Source organism: Anopheles merus, chromosome X (genome assembly GCF_017562075.2).
Source record: "Anopheles merus strain MAF chromosome X, AmerM5.1, whole genome shotgun sequence".
NCBI lineage: Eukaryota > Metazoa > Arthropoda > Insecta > Diptera > Culicidae > Anopheles > Anopheles merus.
In genome coordinates this window covers 26,415,553-26,433,887 of record NC_054081.1, presented here as the reverse complement: position 1 = coordinate 26,433,887, position 18,335 = coordinate 26,415,553, and the positions used below count along the sequence as shown (strand labels likewise).

Sequence of the window (18,335 nt, the reverse complement as noted above, 5' to 3'; positions counted from 1 at the left end):
ACACAACTCCAACCGGGCGATTGAGTTCGTGTTTGCTAACGCTACCACCTTGGACTTGGCAGCTAGTAATCTGACCTGGATGCCTCTTGCGGATACTGCTCGTACATAGCAGCATGCTCCATATGCTCCTTGTGAAGCATCAGCGAATACATGTAGCTGCAGGTATTCTGTGCCGGATTGTGAAACAAACCGAGGCACTCGTAATTCGCGTAGCGAGTACAATGTATTGTGCAGCTTTCTCCATTCCTCTTGCAGGTCCATTGGTAGAGCGCGACCCCAATCAAGCGTTTTGCCGTCTTGCTTCAACCCCCATAATCGCTGCAGAAACATTTTGGCAAGTATTACCGTTGGCCCTAGTAGGCCCAGGGATCGAAGATTCTGGCCGTGTAAGACAAGACCAAACTTCGCGTAAGCTCTTGAGCTGGTCGTGGAAGGTCGACTGTGAACCGTAGCATGTCGTTAGACGGTTCCCAAACCAAGCCCAATGTTGAAATCGCTTGATCTTCCTGCCAGTCTAGAACTGGTTTGATCGCTAGATCGTCGCTCGGAACTCCTTCAAGCGCTTCGGAGACGTTAGATGCCCACTTCTTCGAGAGGAAACCTGCCGATTCAAGCATTTGCGAAATTTGCGTTCGCATTCCAACGGCCTCTACTACATCTTCTGCTCCAGTCAACAAATCATCCACATAAAAGTCATGTAGCACTGGGTCGGCTGCCAAAGGGTATTGTTGTTTGTGGTCGTGCGCAATTTGTTGTAGCGTTCGAGTAGCTAGAAATGGTGCTGTTGCGGTACCGTAGGTCACCGTTTGCAACTCATACGTGGAAATGGGATCGGAGGGACATTCACGGTAACGTATGCGCAATAGATTTCGATCGTTTTCACAATGACGAATCTGCCGGTACATTTTCTCTACGTCTGCCACTATTGCGACAGCGTGTTTTCGAAAGCGTAGGATGATTGTAAGCAGATCATCCTGCACTGTTGGACCAATCAGCAGAGTATCGTTTAGCGAGTAGCCAGATGTTGTTTTGCAGGATGCATCAAAAACAACACGCACCTTGGTTGTTGTGCTGGTCTCTTTGACTACCGCGTGATGAGGAATGTAGCAATGTGGTTTGTTGTCATCAACGGGTTCCGTGAGTTTGATCATGTGTCCCAACGACTCATACTCTCTCATAAATTTAATATATTCCCTTTCCATTTCAGGATTGGCCTTCAGTCGACGTTCTACACCCAGTAAACGATTATCTGCTATCTCTTTTGACAAACCCAGCGTTCTTTCAGGTTTGGGGCTTCGCGGCAAAGACACAATGTAGCGACCTTGTGCATTACGGCTCGTGGTAGCTACGTAATGTTTTTCGCACATGTCCTCCTCAATTGACAAGGCAGGACCTTCCATAATACTCTCAGCCTCCCAAAACCGCTGGAGCAAGCGTTCGATGGCACCTTCGTTGGCGGCCGTGTGACACAATCGTAGATTGGGGCCAGCAAGTTGGGAAGTATTCCCCGAGACCGCCCATCCAAACGCAGTTTCTATCAGCCATGGCCTTCCGTTACCCAATGACTGTTTCCTTCCAGTATGTATCTCCCAGAACGTGTTTCCACCAATTACAACATCGACCTTTCCCGGAACGTGGAAAGACGAGTCTGCCAACTGTACGTTTGGGATGTTCCATTTCGCAATGTTTAAGGGAATGGTTGGAATTTCAGCTGACGGAGTCTTGAGCACTAGAAATTCCATTGACGAATGGAAGTCTTCTCCTAGCGATCGAACGGTCGCTGTGATGGAACCCTTTACGTGCTGTTTGATTTGCCCTATACCCGATACAGCAATGCTTACTTTGGACAGCGGTATCAACAGTCGATGGGCCATAGATTCGGAGATAAAGTTGCACATCGATCCGGAATCTAACAGTGCTCGTGCTGTATGTTTATTGCCATGATCATCTACCAGTTGTAGTTGGACTGTTTCCAGCAGAACCACTTCATCATCCGACTGCGCAACCATTGTGACAATTGGCGTTACGTGCAGCAAGGAGTGATGGCGTGCGTTGCACGTAGTGCATTTAAACGCGGAACGACAATCCCTCACATGATGACTGCGATTGAGGCAGTTCCAACACAGTCGCTCACGGGTGGCTACTTCACGGCGTTGCTGTACGTCCTTTCGCAAGAATGCAGGACAATTGCGCAGATTGTGAAGCTCTGCACAACCCAAAACACACTGTTGAGCTGAAACATTCGGCGAAGTTCTCCTTGCAGTTGCAGCATTGCCCACAATTCTCGGCCTATGGTCGGAGACCCTTCTGTTGCCGGCCACCATTCTCAAACTGCCGTCACCGTTATTGGAAAACTCGCGCGATGATTTTAATATTCGTACACGATCTTGCAAAAAGTCTACTAATTCCTTGTACTTATCTTTTTTATGTTGTGCTGAGTGGTTCTCCCATGCCAGAATGGTCGACGAATCCAGCTTCATCAGAAGCAGGTTGGCGAGTGGCGTGTCCCAGGTGTCCACCGGTTCGTCGAGCTTCTTCAGCCCGTTCACATGCCGCGTGAATTCATCGACGAGCAGCGCCAAATCGTCCACGTTGTCACAGCTCACGGCCGGCAGGTGATGAATTTTCCGATAGTACTCCCGGATCAGCGTACGTGGATTATCGTACCGCTTCAGCAAGGCAGCCCACGTCACCTCGTAATTGTCTGCTGTCAATGTGGTGTGCTCGAAAAGCAAACCAACCTCGCCCTTCAAGGAGGACAGCAGATACTGCAGCTTCATTATATTCGGTATCTCACTGGCACTGTCGATCATCGCCACAAATCGGTCGCGGAACGTTAACCACTTGGTGGAATCGCCATCGAACGTAGGCAATTCGATTTTTGGAAGCCGCAAATTTACTGCACCTGATCGTCCCGAACTATTGAGAGTCGAGCTCGCTAATAGCATCGACTCATTCGACATATTTTGCGCGGCCGTAGGAGGTGGTTGCTTTCGTAGAAGAAAGCCCTTAACGCGACGATACCGTGTATCCATATCACACCGCTCAGTTACACTCGCATCTGTGGCCTCCTCATCGAGTTCCATCACTTTCGCATTTGCATGTAGGAAGTCCTCATAATACCTTTCTAGTTGTTCCAAACACACTGGTATTTCACTGGCATTTTCCTCGACGTAGCCGATCGTAAACTGTTCTATACTTTTCACCAATTCGACCGCTTGATGCCTTTTCAGTTGCACCGATTTCAACTTCTTCTCCATTTTTATTTTAAGAATTGGCGCGAAAGTTCACTGACTTCGCACAGCTTGCACGAAAGTTGTACGCAACGACGATCACGATTGGCGTGAGCTTGATGCGCTAATGGTTGCTTACAAGGATGGCGGTTTTCGCAATGGTTCCAACGGTCGGCGTCACCTTTCTCACGAACTAGAATACGCACGCACGAAATGTTTTTATCAACACGGAAAAAACGAAACAAGAATCACAGCACACTAAAGTCAGATTTGCCCGTGATAGCGGGGCAACCCACGTTGTGATTTGCGCAACACAACGGATAGCAAACGAATAAGTCCACACTTTGGTTCACACCAACGGTCACGGAGTGCCGTTTTCCCAAAATTAAGGCCACGTAGTGTCCGTACACAAATTTTCACTGCACGTAGTGCTTCCTTTCACAATCCGGTTCGAAGGACCAAATGTAGAAAATTACACCGGGTGTGAAATTGGAGGAAAACTTGTGATATTTTGGGAATAAGAAAAATAACGTGTAGGCGGTTGAACTTTCACTTTGCTAATGTGTATTCACTTGTCCGTTTGAGTTCATTTGTACATGCTATAATTCATTACATAGTTCATTTCATCCTCATCTATTTCCCTGTTTATATTGTAGCCTTCAAGTGTTGTCTGTTTCTAATCCCGTTACCATAATCCCATAATTCATGCCATAATATAATTCAAATAAATATATACATTGAAATTCAAACAGTGTTCGAGAAATGTGCCGCAGATTCAGCATTGCATCCGATGCAAACTGAAGGTATCATCAACGTTTTCAAGCAACATATCGCAGTCTTGGCATTGGCTAATACAGATTCGGGAAGGGGTCCCGCGGTCTTCAGATAAAGTGTGAAACCCTGTAATATTTGGGTTTCGTTTGTAGGGAGAAACAACAAGAGAGTGAGGGGCTGAGGGTATCTCTGAAAAAATGAAAAAAGAGAAATGGGCGCTAGGCTATGTTTCTGCCAAGGGCGCGAGATGACCACGTTACGTGGCTTTGTATATAGATCCAATTTTCATGACATGGAATCAATTAATTCACTTTTTATACAAATTGTATGAAAAAGTGCCTCTCGAATAACGAGTTTTGTGTGTAACGAGTGAGTCATTCGAAATTAAACTAGTGATAAGGGGTTTTAATGTATTCTTTATATAGCTATGGAGGGCACTGTGTAAAAAAGTTTAAAGTAAGACACTTCACTATATAACTAGTCTTTCACATGATTCCTGATTATTTTATTTTTATTTCAGGTTTTTTGATAGTGAATTCACGTGATATATTCATATTGAGAGTGAGTCAGAAATGAGTGATGAGTGAGAAAAATATATAACATTGAAAAAAGTGCTGTGGTTACAATCGTATAAAAAATTAGCGTAAATCTAATAAAAGTACAAGTTTAATTTCCTTAAAACCAATATTCAAATCCAGTTTAAAGTAACGTTTTTGTGTTAGACACGACTAAAAAAGCACTGCAACGAAAAGGTACAACAACTAATCGCAGCAATGGGAAAGAAAAACTCCAAACTAAAACAAGACGCCATCGATCGTCTGACGACAGCAACGTATTGTAAGTATTAAAGTCTCTTCCCAAGCGAAATTTTTCGGGGATAATGAACACAAACTCATACCATCTCTCTCTATTCATCAGCCCTACTCTCTCACACGCATCGATGAACTTTTACACATCTCTTTGTTCATTGTACTATATTTGAAGGGTTTAAAAGTGATAGATAACAATTCATGTTCATGAAGTAGTTATGGTCAAATGTTAATGGTGTAATGTTTGTACCATGGTCGACCTGAGTTCAATTCCATTTTTATTGTTTTGATTGATGATTTAAAGTTTTATTTAATTTTTAAAACATCCACCTCCAATAACTTTAAACCCATTTACTCATTGTTAGAAATGCGTGTTTAATAGTTAATCTGTTATTTTTATTGTTTTATTTATTTCTTTTCATTCATTTAGTATCAGTACCCCTTCATACAACCAAACCAGTAAATAGCACGATAATGAATAATAATATGGTGGCGCAACTGGCAAAGTGATTCGAAGTAGAACTAGCGATGTGGTTGGTAGCATCAAGGATGAAGCATGAGCATGAATTGGAACATGAGTGGAGGGAGTGAATCCGAATGTTCATTTCTATTTTTAGCTCTTTTTTGCATGGGTTCATCTTTCACGTGTGTTGACTATCCCCGAAAATGACCTGTATTTTGTTGGTCTTTTCGGGAATTCGTTAACGAATTATCCCCGAAAAGACCAGCGAAAACCAGCGTGGTCGGGAGCTTGGGTTAGTACATAAACAGATTTGGAGAACCCAAATAAATAAGTTTGCGCCATCTTTGAACTTTATTTAACTGTAAGTAAACAGTCGACGTCCAACTGAAAAGCTGATGCCTATCTGAACTTCGCTAAATCGTTACAAAACAAGTGAAACCCCAAAGTTGATTAGTTTCCTGTATGTAGTTAACACTTTTAAATGAGAGCAAAAGCAATGTTCCATTTTCAATGGAACATCCTTGGTTTTTGAACGCAGTGGATCCAAGTCCTCCGAACCATTCGTTTCGATCCGCTGGCCATTACTACGAAGTAAAAGTGACGAACCGAACCAAACATTTCCGCTCCATGAGCGAAAAGTGAAAGAACTTCCTCCTCCCACACCGTTCACTGCAACCAAACTTGTGTTCGTCTCTCCTCGCAGTCTGAATATAATTTTGTTCCGTCCGAACCGGGTCGATACAGTGAAGAATAATGAATTGTGAACCCACGATATTGCGGTCCAGCGATCCCTTCCCGCTGTGCAAAGCGACGTAAGAAATCATACCGCTGTGCAAAGCGACGGAAGAAATCAAGGCGTTCGGAGAATTTTATCATGCCTTCTTTTTCTCTCCAACGACGAATTTGTCAAGCAGCTCGTCGAGCTGCCCGTCCCTGGCTCCGCCTCATTCCCCTCGCCTGAGCGCGCTGTCGAAGGTTTGGATGTGTTGGTGCGTCAGACGGCCAATCGCTGTCAGCCGTCGTCCGTGATCATTCCTTGCATAGCGCTATCTCTTTCTCGCGTGTGGTCAATGCTCGCGAGCTGTTATGGCGCTTAAAAAAGACGTTAACAAACATTGTGGCGATGAAGTTGCATTTTCACCAATCAAACAAAAAAAGCGCAATAAGTTCAAACGCTGCAATGTAAAATTGACTACAGAATCGCTAACTCACGCTGGAGGGTTTGCTGTGCAACGCGCAGAACCCTAATCCGCATTAAAACATTCAACCCGGCGCTGATTTTCATGAACATTATATTCCGCCGGCATCTAGAACGCAAGCTGATTGTGAAACCAATATACTGGAAAGTTCACTGGCAGTCCCTGGGGCCTGCCATCGAACTGAACATTTTAAGCATTAACCATAACTTTGTTACACTAAGCTTTTGCTTTCGTATGATGTAGATTACACAAATCTGCTAAGCCGTCTGCGCAAGGGTGTGTTAGCGTGTGTGTGCAAAACTGTCGCCGAATGTATGCTCTTCCGGAATGTTATGATCCATCGGAAAGGAAGGAGTTCATGAAAGGCTGAAAGACGAGTTGAGGCCCCTGTAAATGGTAAATGATGACCGGGAGGAGGGGTACTGGCACACAGCTGTTGGGAGATTGAATAGTATACTTAAATTGCCGGTGGGAAGGGGGGGGGGGTGGCCATGGGACCCCTACGATCATCGGTCACAGGCGCTAACATTGTTGCCGGCATGATGGGGGGGGGGGGGGGGGGGGAAGAGTGCAAATGGTTCTCGAGCAACGGGGCCCCTACGACCATCTTTCCGGGGCCCCTGTCGCTAATATTCTGTCCACTTGTAGACATACGGCATACTACAGATTTGAGATCTTCGGCGACCGCCTAGTCCGTCTACCGTTAGATCCGCCGCTAGTTCATGACGGTGGTTTTGTTTATTGTGCAGGTGCATCCTTCCCCCTGCCTGCAGCGTATGCACCGGGCAGGAGACAGTGTGGCAGTATGCAGGGTGCACACTGGATAGGAGCGGTCCCGCAGCACCGCCGCCATTTCTCACATCTGCATGTCCGTCGTGGGTTCTAACCGCGTTTGAACTGTCCGCCGTAGCAAGAGTTGAGTATCCGGCTACGTGTACGTCAAGTCCTGAAAAGGCCAACATGATCGCGTAAGCCGTATTGACAAGAATAATAATAAGAAAAAGAACTTTGAAGCGCCATCCGTATCGGGAACAGTCTGATGACAGCTCCACAGTACGATTGCAACATTCCCCTAATCGATTGCAAAACTCCCCTAAGTGATTGCAAACATCCACAGCTTGCTTGCAACATTCCCCTACCGATTTGCTACATTCCCCTAAGTGATTGAACTATTCCCTTATATGATTCGAAACCCTGTAAACCAATCCAGAATCCTCTTTTGTATGAGTTCAATTCAAGTTTTGATTCCACTTGCGTCCGCTAGCTGAATTGGAAAGAAATGTGCTACATATCACATGCACGATTGCTTCGATCGTGTGTCTTTTTAATACCCCCAACAGCAGAACCGATCGCAAAGATCGTTATGCCAATCCGATAGTAGTGTTGTCTCTCAGGTCTCACACACACACACACACACACACACACACGCACACACGCACGCACGCGAGCACACACGTACGCACGCACACATGCACACACGCACACATGCACACATGCACGTACGCGTGCACGCAGGCACGCACCCGCGAAAGCGCGAACGCAAGCACGCACCCACGAAAGCACCCCCCCCCCCCTCTCCCTGCATGTTCGATTACGGCTACCGTATCGGTAGAACGGCTGGTTCAGCTTTCTTTAATCGCATCCTCATCCAAAGCGCCGGGCGGGGTGGGGGATCGCGACATGATAGAGTGAACGATCACTTTCCCCGCGCTGTGTATGTGTGTGTGTGTGTGTCGTGGCCCGAAAACTCGAGACAGGTTTAGGCATATTTAAAAAAAAATATTTTATTGCCACTATACACTGCGCTACATGATGCATAGAAGGTCGTTGAAGCATCAAGCATGTTCAAATTAAAAAATATTAGATTAGTATTAGACGTTCTCCTACGCTTGTTTGAAATAGGCTTCTTCACCATCGATTGGCATGGGCATCGAATGGTCTCGTCAGCAGCGGCACGAAATAAAATAAACCAGCAATACACCGATAACACTTTAAATCCCAAAATGAACCAGCTTCTCCCGCATCGTCAAGGTCACACTCAATAAATAAATGCTAACACTTGCCAATTACAATACAAAACCGCAATGTACATATATACCAACGCATACACACAATCAGCTGGCGGCGGAAGGCACGGGCAGAAGCGCAAGTAAGGCTTGGCACGGAGGGGAAAGGAAGCGAGAGGAAGAGGAGGAAGAATGGGCGCCAATATTTTTGAATTTTTTACCGTTTTTTTGCTCCGCCGTCTGAAATAGTTCATCCATTTCCTCAACAGATGGCGCTCGTTCCGCACCTAAAAACTGCAATAAATACGCTGGCCAGCGTACCCGCTGCGCAAATTCGAGCAGTTTTCTGCGTACCCGCTGCGCAAATTCGAGCAGTTTTCTGCGTACCCGCTGCGCAAATTCGAGCAGTTTTCTGCGTAGTTTTTTGCGTCGTTTTGTGTCAAAAAATACGCAAAAAAATGCGCTAGACTTCAGCCGAAACTACGCTGGCCAGCGTATTTATTGCAGTTTTTAGGTGCGGAACGAGCGCCATCTGTTGAGGAAATGGATGAACTATTTCAGACGGCGGAGCAAAAAAACGGTAAAAAATTCAAAAATATTGGCGCCCATTCTTCCTCCTCTTCCTCTCGCTTCCTTTCCCCTCCGTGCCAAGCCTTACTTGCGCTTCTGCCCGTGCCTTCCGCCGCCAGCTGATTGTGTGTATGCGTTGGTATATATGTACATTGCGGTTTTGTATTGTAATTGGCAAGTGTTAGCATTTATGTATTGAGTGTGACCTTGACGATGCGGGAGAAGCTGGTTCATTTTGGGATTTAAAGTGTTATCGGTGTATTGCTGGTTTATTTTATTTCGTGCCGCTGCTGACGAGACCATTCGATGCCCATGCCAATCGATGGTGAAGAAGCCTATTTCAAACAAGCGTAGGAGAACGTCTAATACTAATCTAATATTTTTTAATTTGAACATGCTTGATGCTTCAACGACCTTCTATGCATCATGTAGCGCAGTGTATAGTGGCAATAAAATATTTTTTTTAAATATGCCTAAACCTGTCTCGAGTTTTCGGGCCACGACACACACACACACATACACAGCGCGGGGAAAGTGATCGTTCACTCTATCATGTCGCGATCCCCCACCCCGCCCGGCGCTTTGGATGAGGATGCGATTAAAGAAAGCTGAACCAGCCGTTCTACCGATACGGTAGCCGTAATCGAACATGCAGGGAGAGGGGGGGGGGTGCTTTCGTGGGTGCGTGCTTGCGTTCGCGCTTTCGTGGGTGCGTGCTTGCGTTCGCGCTTTCGCGGGTGCGTGCCTGCGTACGTGCATGTGTGCATGTGTGCGTGTGTGCATGTGTGCGTGCGTACGTGTGTGCTCGCGTGCGTGCGTGTGTGCGTGTGTGTGTGCGTGTGTGTGTGTGTGTGTGTGAGACCTGAGAGACAACACTACTATCGGATTGGCATAACGATCTTTGCGATCGGTTCTGCTGTTGGGGGTATTAAAAAGACACACGATCGAAGCAATCGTGCATGTGATATGTAGCACATTTCTTTCCAATTCAGCTAGCGGACGCAAGTGGAATCAAAACTTGAATTGAACTCATACAAAAGAGGATTCTGGATTGGTTTACAGGGTTTCGAATCATATAAGGGAATAGTTCAATCACTTAGGGGAATGTTGCAAATCGGTAGGGGAATGTTGCAAGCAAGCTGTGGATGTTTGCAATCACTTAGGGGAGTTTTGCAATCGATTAGGGGAATGTTGCAATCGTACTGTGGAGCTGTCATCAGACTGTTCCCGATACGGATGGCGCTTCAAAGTTCTTTTTCTTATTATTATTCTTGTCAATACGGCTTACGCGATCATGTTGGCCTTTTCAGGACTTGACGTACACGTAGCCGAATAGTCAGCCCTTGCTACGGCGGACGGTTCATACGCGGTTAGAACCCACGACGAGCATGCAGATGTGAGGAATGACGGCGGTGCTGCGGGACCGCTCATATCCAGCGTGCAACTTGCATACTGCCACACTGTCTGCTGTCCGGTGCATACGCAGCAGGCAGGAGGAAGGATGCACCTTCTCAAAAAAAACACCTTCATGAACCAGCGGCGGATCTAACGGTGGACGGACTAGGTGGTCGCCGAAGATCTCTAGTATGTAGTATGGCGTATGTTTACAAGTGGACAAAGTATTAGCGACAAGGGCCCGCGGAAAGATGGTCGTTGGGGCCCTGTGGCTGGAGAACCATTTCCCACCCCCCCTCCCCCTCATGCCGGCAATAATTGTAGGGCCTGTGACTGATGATCGTAAAGGTCCCATGGCCTAAGCCACCTCCCCTCCTCCCTCCCTCCGCTGGCAATTTAGATATACTGTTAAATCTCCCAACAGCTGTGTGTCAGTACCCCTCCCCCGGTCATCAGTTACCATTTACAGGGGCTTCAACTCGTCTTTCAGCCTTTCATGAACTCCTTCCTTTCCGATGGATCATAAAATTCTGAAGAGCATACATTCGGCGACAGTTTTGCACACACACTCACACTCACACCCATGCGCAGACGGCTCAGCATATCTATGTAATCTACACCATACGAAAGCAAAAAAGCTTAGTGTAACAAAGTTATGCTTAATGCTTAACACGTTCAGTTTGATGGCAGGCCCCAGGGACTGCCAGTGAACTTTCCAGTACCAGCGGAAAGGAAAGTTGATGAAAATCAGCGCCGGGCTGAACGTGTTAATGCAAATAAGGGTTCTGCGCGTTGCACAGCAAACCCTCCAGCGTGAGCTAGCGATTCCGTAGTCATGTTTACATTGCAGCAATTGAACTCATTCCGCTTTTTTAGTTTGATTTGTGAACATGCAACTTCATCGCCGCAATGTTTGTTAACGGCATTTTTAGGCGCCACAGCAACTCATGAGCATAGTCCACACGCGAGAAAGAGATAGCGCTATGGTGGGAAAAAGCACGGACGAGGGCTGACAGCGATTGGCCGTCTGACGCACCAACACATCCAAACCTTCGACAGCGCGCTCAGGCGAGGGGAATGAGGCGGAGCCAGGGACGGGCAGCTCGACGAGCTGCTCGACAAATATGCCGTTGGAGAGAAAAGGAAGGCATGATAAAATTCTCAGAACTCCATGATTTCTTTCGTCGCTTTGCACAGCGGGTAGTTTTTTGCGTCGTTTTGTGTCAAAAAATACCCCGCTGCGCAAATTCGAGCAGTTTCCTGCGCAGGAAATGTACCCGCTGTGCAAAGCGACGGAAGAAATCATGGAGTTCTGAGAATTTTATCATGCCTTCCTTTTCTCTCCAACAGCATATTTGTCGAGCAGCTCATCGAGCTGCCCGTCCCTGGCTCCGTCTCATACCCCTCGCCTGAGCGCGCTGTCGAAGGTTTGGATGTGTGTGGTGCGTCAGACGGCCAATCGCTGTCAGCCCTCGTCCGTGCTTTTTCCCACCATAGCGCTATCTCTTTCTCGCGTGTGGACTATGCTCATGAGTTGCTGTGGCGCCTAAAAATGCCGTTAACAAACATTGCGGCGATGAAGTTGCATTTTCACAAATCAAACTAAAAAGCGCAATGAGTTCAATTGCTGCAATGTAAAAATGACTACGGAATCGCTAGCTCACGCTGGAGGGTTTGCTGTGCAACGCGCAGAACCCTTATTTGCATTAACACGTTCAGCCCGGCGCTGATTTTCATCAACTTTCCTTTCCGCTGGTATCTAGAACGCAAGCTGATTGTGAAACCGGTATACTGGAAAGTTCACTGGCAGTCCCTGGGGCCTACCATCAAACTGAACGTGTTAAGCATTAAGCATAACTTTGTTACACTAAGCTTTTTTGCTTTCGTATGGTGTAGATTACACAGATATGCTGAGCCGTCTACGCATGGGTGTGAGTGTGAGTGTGTGTGCAAAACTGTCGCCGAATGTATGCTCTTCAGAAATTTTATGATCCATCGGAAAGGAAGGAGTTCATGAAAGACTGAAAGACGAGTTGAAGCCCTGTAAATGGTAACTGATGACCGGGTGAGGGGTACTGACACACAGCTGTTGGGAGATTTAACAGTATATCTAAATTGCCAGCGGAGGGAGGGAGGGGGGGAGGGGGCTTAGGCCATGGGACCTTTACGATCATCAGTCACAGGCCCTACAATTATTGCCGGCATGAGGGGGGGGGGGGGGGGGGCAAATGGTTCTCCCGCCACGGGGCCCCAACGACCATCTTTCCGCGGGCCCTTGTCGCTAATACTTTGTCCACTTGTAAACATACGCCATACTACATACTAGAGATCTTCGGCGACCACCTAGTCCGTCCACCGTTAGATCCGCCGCTGGTTCATGAAGGTGTTTTTTTTGTGAGAAGGTGCATCCTTCCTCCTGCCTGCTGCGTATGCACCGGACAGCAGACAGTGTGGCAGTATGCAAGTTGCACGCTGGATATGAGCGGTCCCGCAGCACCGCCGTCATTCCTCACATCTGCATGCTCGTCGTGGTTCTAACCGCGTATGAACCGTCCGCCGTAGCAAGGGCTGACTATCCGGCTACGTGTACGTCAAGTCCTGAAAAGGCCAACATGATCGCGTAAGCCGTAATGACAAGAATAATAATAAGAAAAAGAACTTTGAAGCGCCATCCGTACCGGGAAAGAGTTTGTTATGACTTTATTGCTGCCGGGTCTATCGCCGTGGCGCAACAAATGCACGGAATACACTTGAACAAAGGACATAAACCTACCGAGCCTTACCCATTCCAAGGCAGTGCCGGTCGCACGGCGTCATAATACCGACTCTAAGTCAACAAGCCGCGAGATTCTGGACGGACAGGTGCAGCACCATATGCCCACCGTAATAAACCAATCCAGAATCCTCTTTTGTATGAGTTCAATTCAAGTTTTGATTCCGCTTGCGTCCGCTAGCTGAATTGGAAAGAAATGTGCTACATATCACATGCACGATTGCTTCGATCGTGTGTCTTTTTAATACCCCCAACAGCAGAACCGATCGCAAAGATCGTGGTGTCAATCCGATAGTTGTGTTGTCTCTCAGGTAGCGAAATCGAAAATGCATGGACTTTGTAGCCGCAGTGGATGAAAATGTACGCATCAGAATCAAATAGTTTTGGCGTTTCCACACGCACGCACACACACACACAAACAAACACACACAAACAAACACACACACACACACACACACACCACACACACACCACACACAACACACACACACACACACACACACAACACACACACACACACACACACCACACACACACACACACCACACACACACACACACACACACACACACACACACACGCACACGCACACGCACACGCACACACACGTACGCACGCACACATGCACACATGCACGTACGCGTGCACGCAGGCACGCACCCGCGAAAGCGCGAACGCAAGCACGCACCCACGAAAGCGCGAACGCAAGCACGCACTCCCCCCCCCCTCTCCCTGCATGTTCGATTACGGCTACCGTATCGGTAGAACGGCTGGTTCAGCTTTCTTTAATCGCATCCTCATCCAAAGCGCCGGGCGGGGTGGGGATCGCGACATGATAGAGTTAACGGTCACTTTCCCCGCGCTGTGTGTGTGTGTTGCGACCCGAAAACTCGTGACAGATTTCTGCACATTAAAAAAAAGTTATTTTCTTTCCATTATACACTGTGCTACATGATGCTTAGAAGGTCGTTAAAGCATCTAACATGTTCAAATTAAAAAATATTAGATTAGTGTTAGACGTTCTCCTACGCTTGTTTTAAATAGGCTTCTTCACCCTCAATTGGCAGGGGCATCGAATGGTCTCATCAGCAGCGGCGCGAAATAAAATAAACCATCAATACACCGATAACACTTTGAATCCCAATCCAGCTTCTCCCTCAGCGTCTCAAGGTCACACACTAATTAATAAATGCTAACACCCACCATAACAATACACAACCGCAATGCACATACATGAATCAACGCATACACCACAACACCCAATCAGCTGGCGGCGGAAGGCACGGGCTGAAGCGCAAGTAAGGCAAGGCAGGGTGAGGGAGGGAGAAGAAGCGGACGAGAAAATGGGCGCCAATAATTTTAAATTTTGACCGTTTTTTTTGCTCCGCCGCCATAAATAGTTCATCCATTTCGCCAACAGATGGCGCTAAACCCTGCGCAGGCCTGCGCAGGAATCGCTGAAGTCCCGCGCGGGAGACCAGTCAAAATCTGCGCAGGCCAGCGCAGGCTTTGGTACATTTCCTGCGCAGGAAACTGCTCGAATTTGAGTAGCGGCCCGCTGTGCAAAGCGACGGAAGAAATCATGGAGTTCTGAGAATTTTATCATTCCTTCCTTTTCTCTCCAACGGCATATTTGTCGAGCAGCTCGTCGAGCTGCCCGTCCCTGGCTCCGCCTCATACTCCTCGCCTGAGCGCGCTGTCGAAGGTTTGGATGTGTTGGTGCGTCAGACGGCCAATCGCTGTCAGCCCTCGTCCGTGCTTTTCCCACCATAGCGCTATCTCTTTCTCGCGTGTGGACTATGCTCATGAGTTGCTGTGGCGCCTAAAAATGCCGTTAACAAACATTGCGGCGATGAAGTTGCATTTTCACAAATCAAACTAAAAAAGCGCAATGAGTTCAATTGCTGCAATGTAAAAATGACTACGGAATCGCTAGCTCACGCTGGAGGGTTTGCTGTGCAACGCGCAGAACCCTTATTTGCATTAACACGTTCAGCCCGGCGCTGATTTTCATCAACTTTCCTTTCCGCTGGTATCTAGAACGCAAGCTGATTGTGAAACCGGCATACTGGAAAGTTCACTGGCAGTCCCTGGGGCCTGCCATCAAACTGAACGTGTTAAGCATTAAGCATAACTTTGTTACACTAAGCTTTTTTGCTTTCGTATGGTGTAGATTACATAGATATGCTGAGCCGTCTGCGCATGGGTGTGAGTGTGAGTGTGTGTGCAAAACTGTCGCCGAATGTATGCTCTTCAGAAATTTTATGATCCATCGGAAAGGAAGGAGTTCATGAAAGGCTGAAAGACGAGTTGAAGCCCCTGTAAATGGTAACTGATGACCGGGGGAGGGGTACTGACACACAGCTGTTGGGAGATTTAACAGTATATCTAAATTGCCAGCGGAGGGAGCGAGGAGGGGAGGGGGGCTTAGGCCATGGGACCTTTACGATCATCAGTCACAGGCCCTACAATTATTGCCGGCATGAGGGGGGAGGGGGGGGGGAATGGTTCTCCCGCCACAGGGCCCCAACGACCATCTTTCCGCGGGCCCTTGTCGCTATACTTTGTCCACTTGTAAACATACGCCATACTACATACTAGAGATCTTCGGCGACCACCTAGTCCGTCCACCGTTAGATCCGCCGCTGGTTCATGAAGGTGTTTTTTTGTTGAGAAGGTGCATCCTTCCTCCTGCCTGCTGCGTATGCACCGGACAGCAGACAGTGTGGCAGTATGCAAGTTGCACGCTGGATATGAGCGGTCCCGCAGCACCGCCGTCATTCCTCACATCTGCATGCTCGTCGTGGGTTCTAACCGCGTATGAACCGTCCGCCGTAGCAAGGGCTGACTATCCGGCTACGTGTACGTCAAGTCCTGAAAAGGCCAACATGATCGCGTAAGCCGTATTGACAAGAATAATAATAAGAAAAAGAACTTTGAAGCGCCATCCGTATCGGGAACAGTCTGATGACAGCTCCACAGTACGATTGCAACTTCCCCTAATCGATTGCAAAACTCCCCTAAGTGATTGCAAACATCCACAGCTTGCTTGCAACATTCCCTACCGATTTGCAACATTCCCCTAAGTGATTGAACTATTCCCCTTATATGATTCGAAACCCTGTAAACCAATTCAGAATCCTCTTTTGTATGAGTTCAATTCAAGTTTTGATTCCACTTGCGTCCGCTAGCTGAATTGGAAAGAATGTGCTACATATCACATGCACGATTGCTTCGATCGTGTGTCTTTTTAATACCCCCAACAGCAGAAACCGATCGCAAAGATCGTTATGCCAATCGATAGTAGTGGTGTCTCTCAGTCTCACACACACACACACACACACACACACACACACACACACACACACACACACACACACGCACACACGCACGCACGCGAGCACACACGTACGCACGCACACATGCACACACGCACACATGCACACATGCACGTACGCGTGCACGCAGGCACGCACCCGCGAAAGCGCGAACGCAAGCACGCACCCACGAAAGCACCCCCCCCCCTCTCCCTGCATGTTCGATTACGGCTACCGTATCGGTAGAACGGCTGGTTCAGCTTTCTTAATCGCATCCTCATCCAAAGCGCCGGGCGGGGTGGGGGATCGCGACATGATAGAGTGAACGATCACTTTCCCCGCGCTTGTGTGGTATGTGTGTGTGTGTGTCGTGGCCCGAAAACTCGAGACAGGTTTAGGCATATTTAAAAAAAAAAATATTTTATGCCACTATACACTGCGCTACATGATGCATAGAAGGTCGTTGAAGCATCAAGCATGTTCAAATTAAAAAATATTAGATTAGTATTAGACGTTCTCCTACGCTTGTTTGAAATAGGCTTCTTCACCATCGATTGGCATGGGCATCGAATGGGTCTCGTCAGCAGCGGCACGAAATAAAATAAACCAGCAATACACCGATAACACTTTAAATCCCAAAATGAACCAGCTTCTCCCGCATCGTCAAGGTCACACTCAATAAATAAATGCTAACACTTGCCATTACATACAAAACCGCAATGTACATATATACCAACGCATACACACAATCAGCTGGCGGCGGAAGGCACGGGCAGAAGCGCAAGTAAGGCTTGGCACGGAGGGGAAAGGAAGCGAGAGAAGAGGAGGAAGAATGGGCGCCAATATTTGAATTTTTACCGTTTTTTTGCTCCGCCGTCTGAAATAGTTCATCCATTTCCTAACAGATGGCGCTCGTTCCGCACCTAAAAACTGCAATAAATACGCTGGCCAGCGTACCGCTGGCAAAATTCGAGCAGTTCTGCGTACCCGCTGCGCAAATTCGAGCAGTTTTCTGCGTAGTTTTTTGCGTCGTTTTGTGTCAAAAAAATACCCCGCTGCGCAAATTGGACAGTTTCCTGCGCAGGAAATGTACCCGCTGTGCAAAGCGACGGAAGAAATCATGGAGTTCTGAGAATTTTATCATGCTTCCTTTTCTCTCCAACAGCAATTTGTCGAGCAGCTCATCGAGCTGCCCGTCCCTGGCTCCGTCTCATACCCTCGCCTTGAGCGCGCTGTCGAAGGTTTGGATGTGTTGGTGCGTCAGACGGCCAATCGCTGTCAGCCCTCGTCCGTGCTTTTTCCCACCATAGCGCTATCTCTTTCTCGCGTGTGGACAATGCTCATGAGTTGCTGTGGCCGCCTAAAAATGCCGTAACAAACATTGCGGCGATGAAGTTGCATTTTCAAAATCAAACTAAAAAGCGCAATGAGGTTCAATTGCTGCAATGTAAAAATGACTACGGAATCGCAAGCTCACGCTGGAGGGTTTGCTGTGCAAACGCGCAGAACCCTTATTTGCATTAAACACGTTCAGCCGGCGCTGATTTTCATCAACTTTCCTTTCCGCTGGTATCTAGAACGCAAGCTGATTGTGAACCGGCCTACTGGAAAGTTCACTGGCAGTCCCTGGGGCCTACCATCAAACTGAACGTGTTAAGCATTAAGCATAACTTTGTTACACTAAGCTTTTTTGCTTTCGTATGGTGTAGATTACACAGATATGCTGAGGCCGTCTACGCATGGGTGTGAGTGTGAGTGTGTGTGCAAAACTGTCGCCGAATGTATGCTCTTCAGAA

General features: G+C 47.5%; 2 protein-coding genes across 8 annotated transcripts in view; one reads left to right on the top strand and one right to left on the bottom strand.

Moving 5' to 3' along the window:
• Positions 1-18,335, top strand: part of LOC121594777 (frequenin-1) — a 105,634-nt gene that overhangs the window by 21,665 nt on the left and 65,634 nt on the right. For all 7 annotated transcript variants that reach the window (XM_041918423.1, XM_041918480.1, XM_041918451.1 and 4 more), the window contains exon 2: positions 4,528-4,844. In XM_041918423.1, coding sequence (XP_041774357.1) covers positions 4,781-4,844 — 64 coding nt within the window. In that variant the 5' untranslated portion in view covers positions 4,528-4,780. The remainder of the gene's footprint in view (positions 1-4,527; positions 4,845-18,335) is intronic.
• LOC121597281 lies at positions 354-3,260 on the bottom strand. Its single transcript, XM_041922929.1, has one exon. The coding sequence runs from the start codon at positions 3,258-3,260 to the stop codon at positions 354-356; it is 2,907 nt and encodes a 968-aa protein (XP_041778863.1).

Excerpts from the sequence above, each read along its gene's own strand:
- LOC121597281 (XM_041922929.1), bottom strand. The coding sequence starts at position 3,260 with ATGGAGAAGAAGTTGAAATCGGTGCAACTGAAAAGGCATCAAGCGGTC.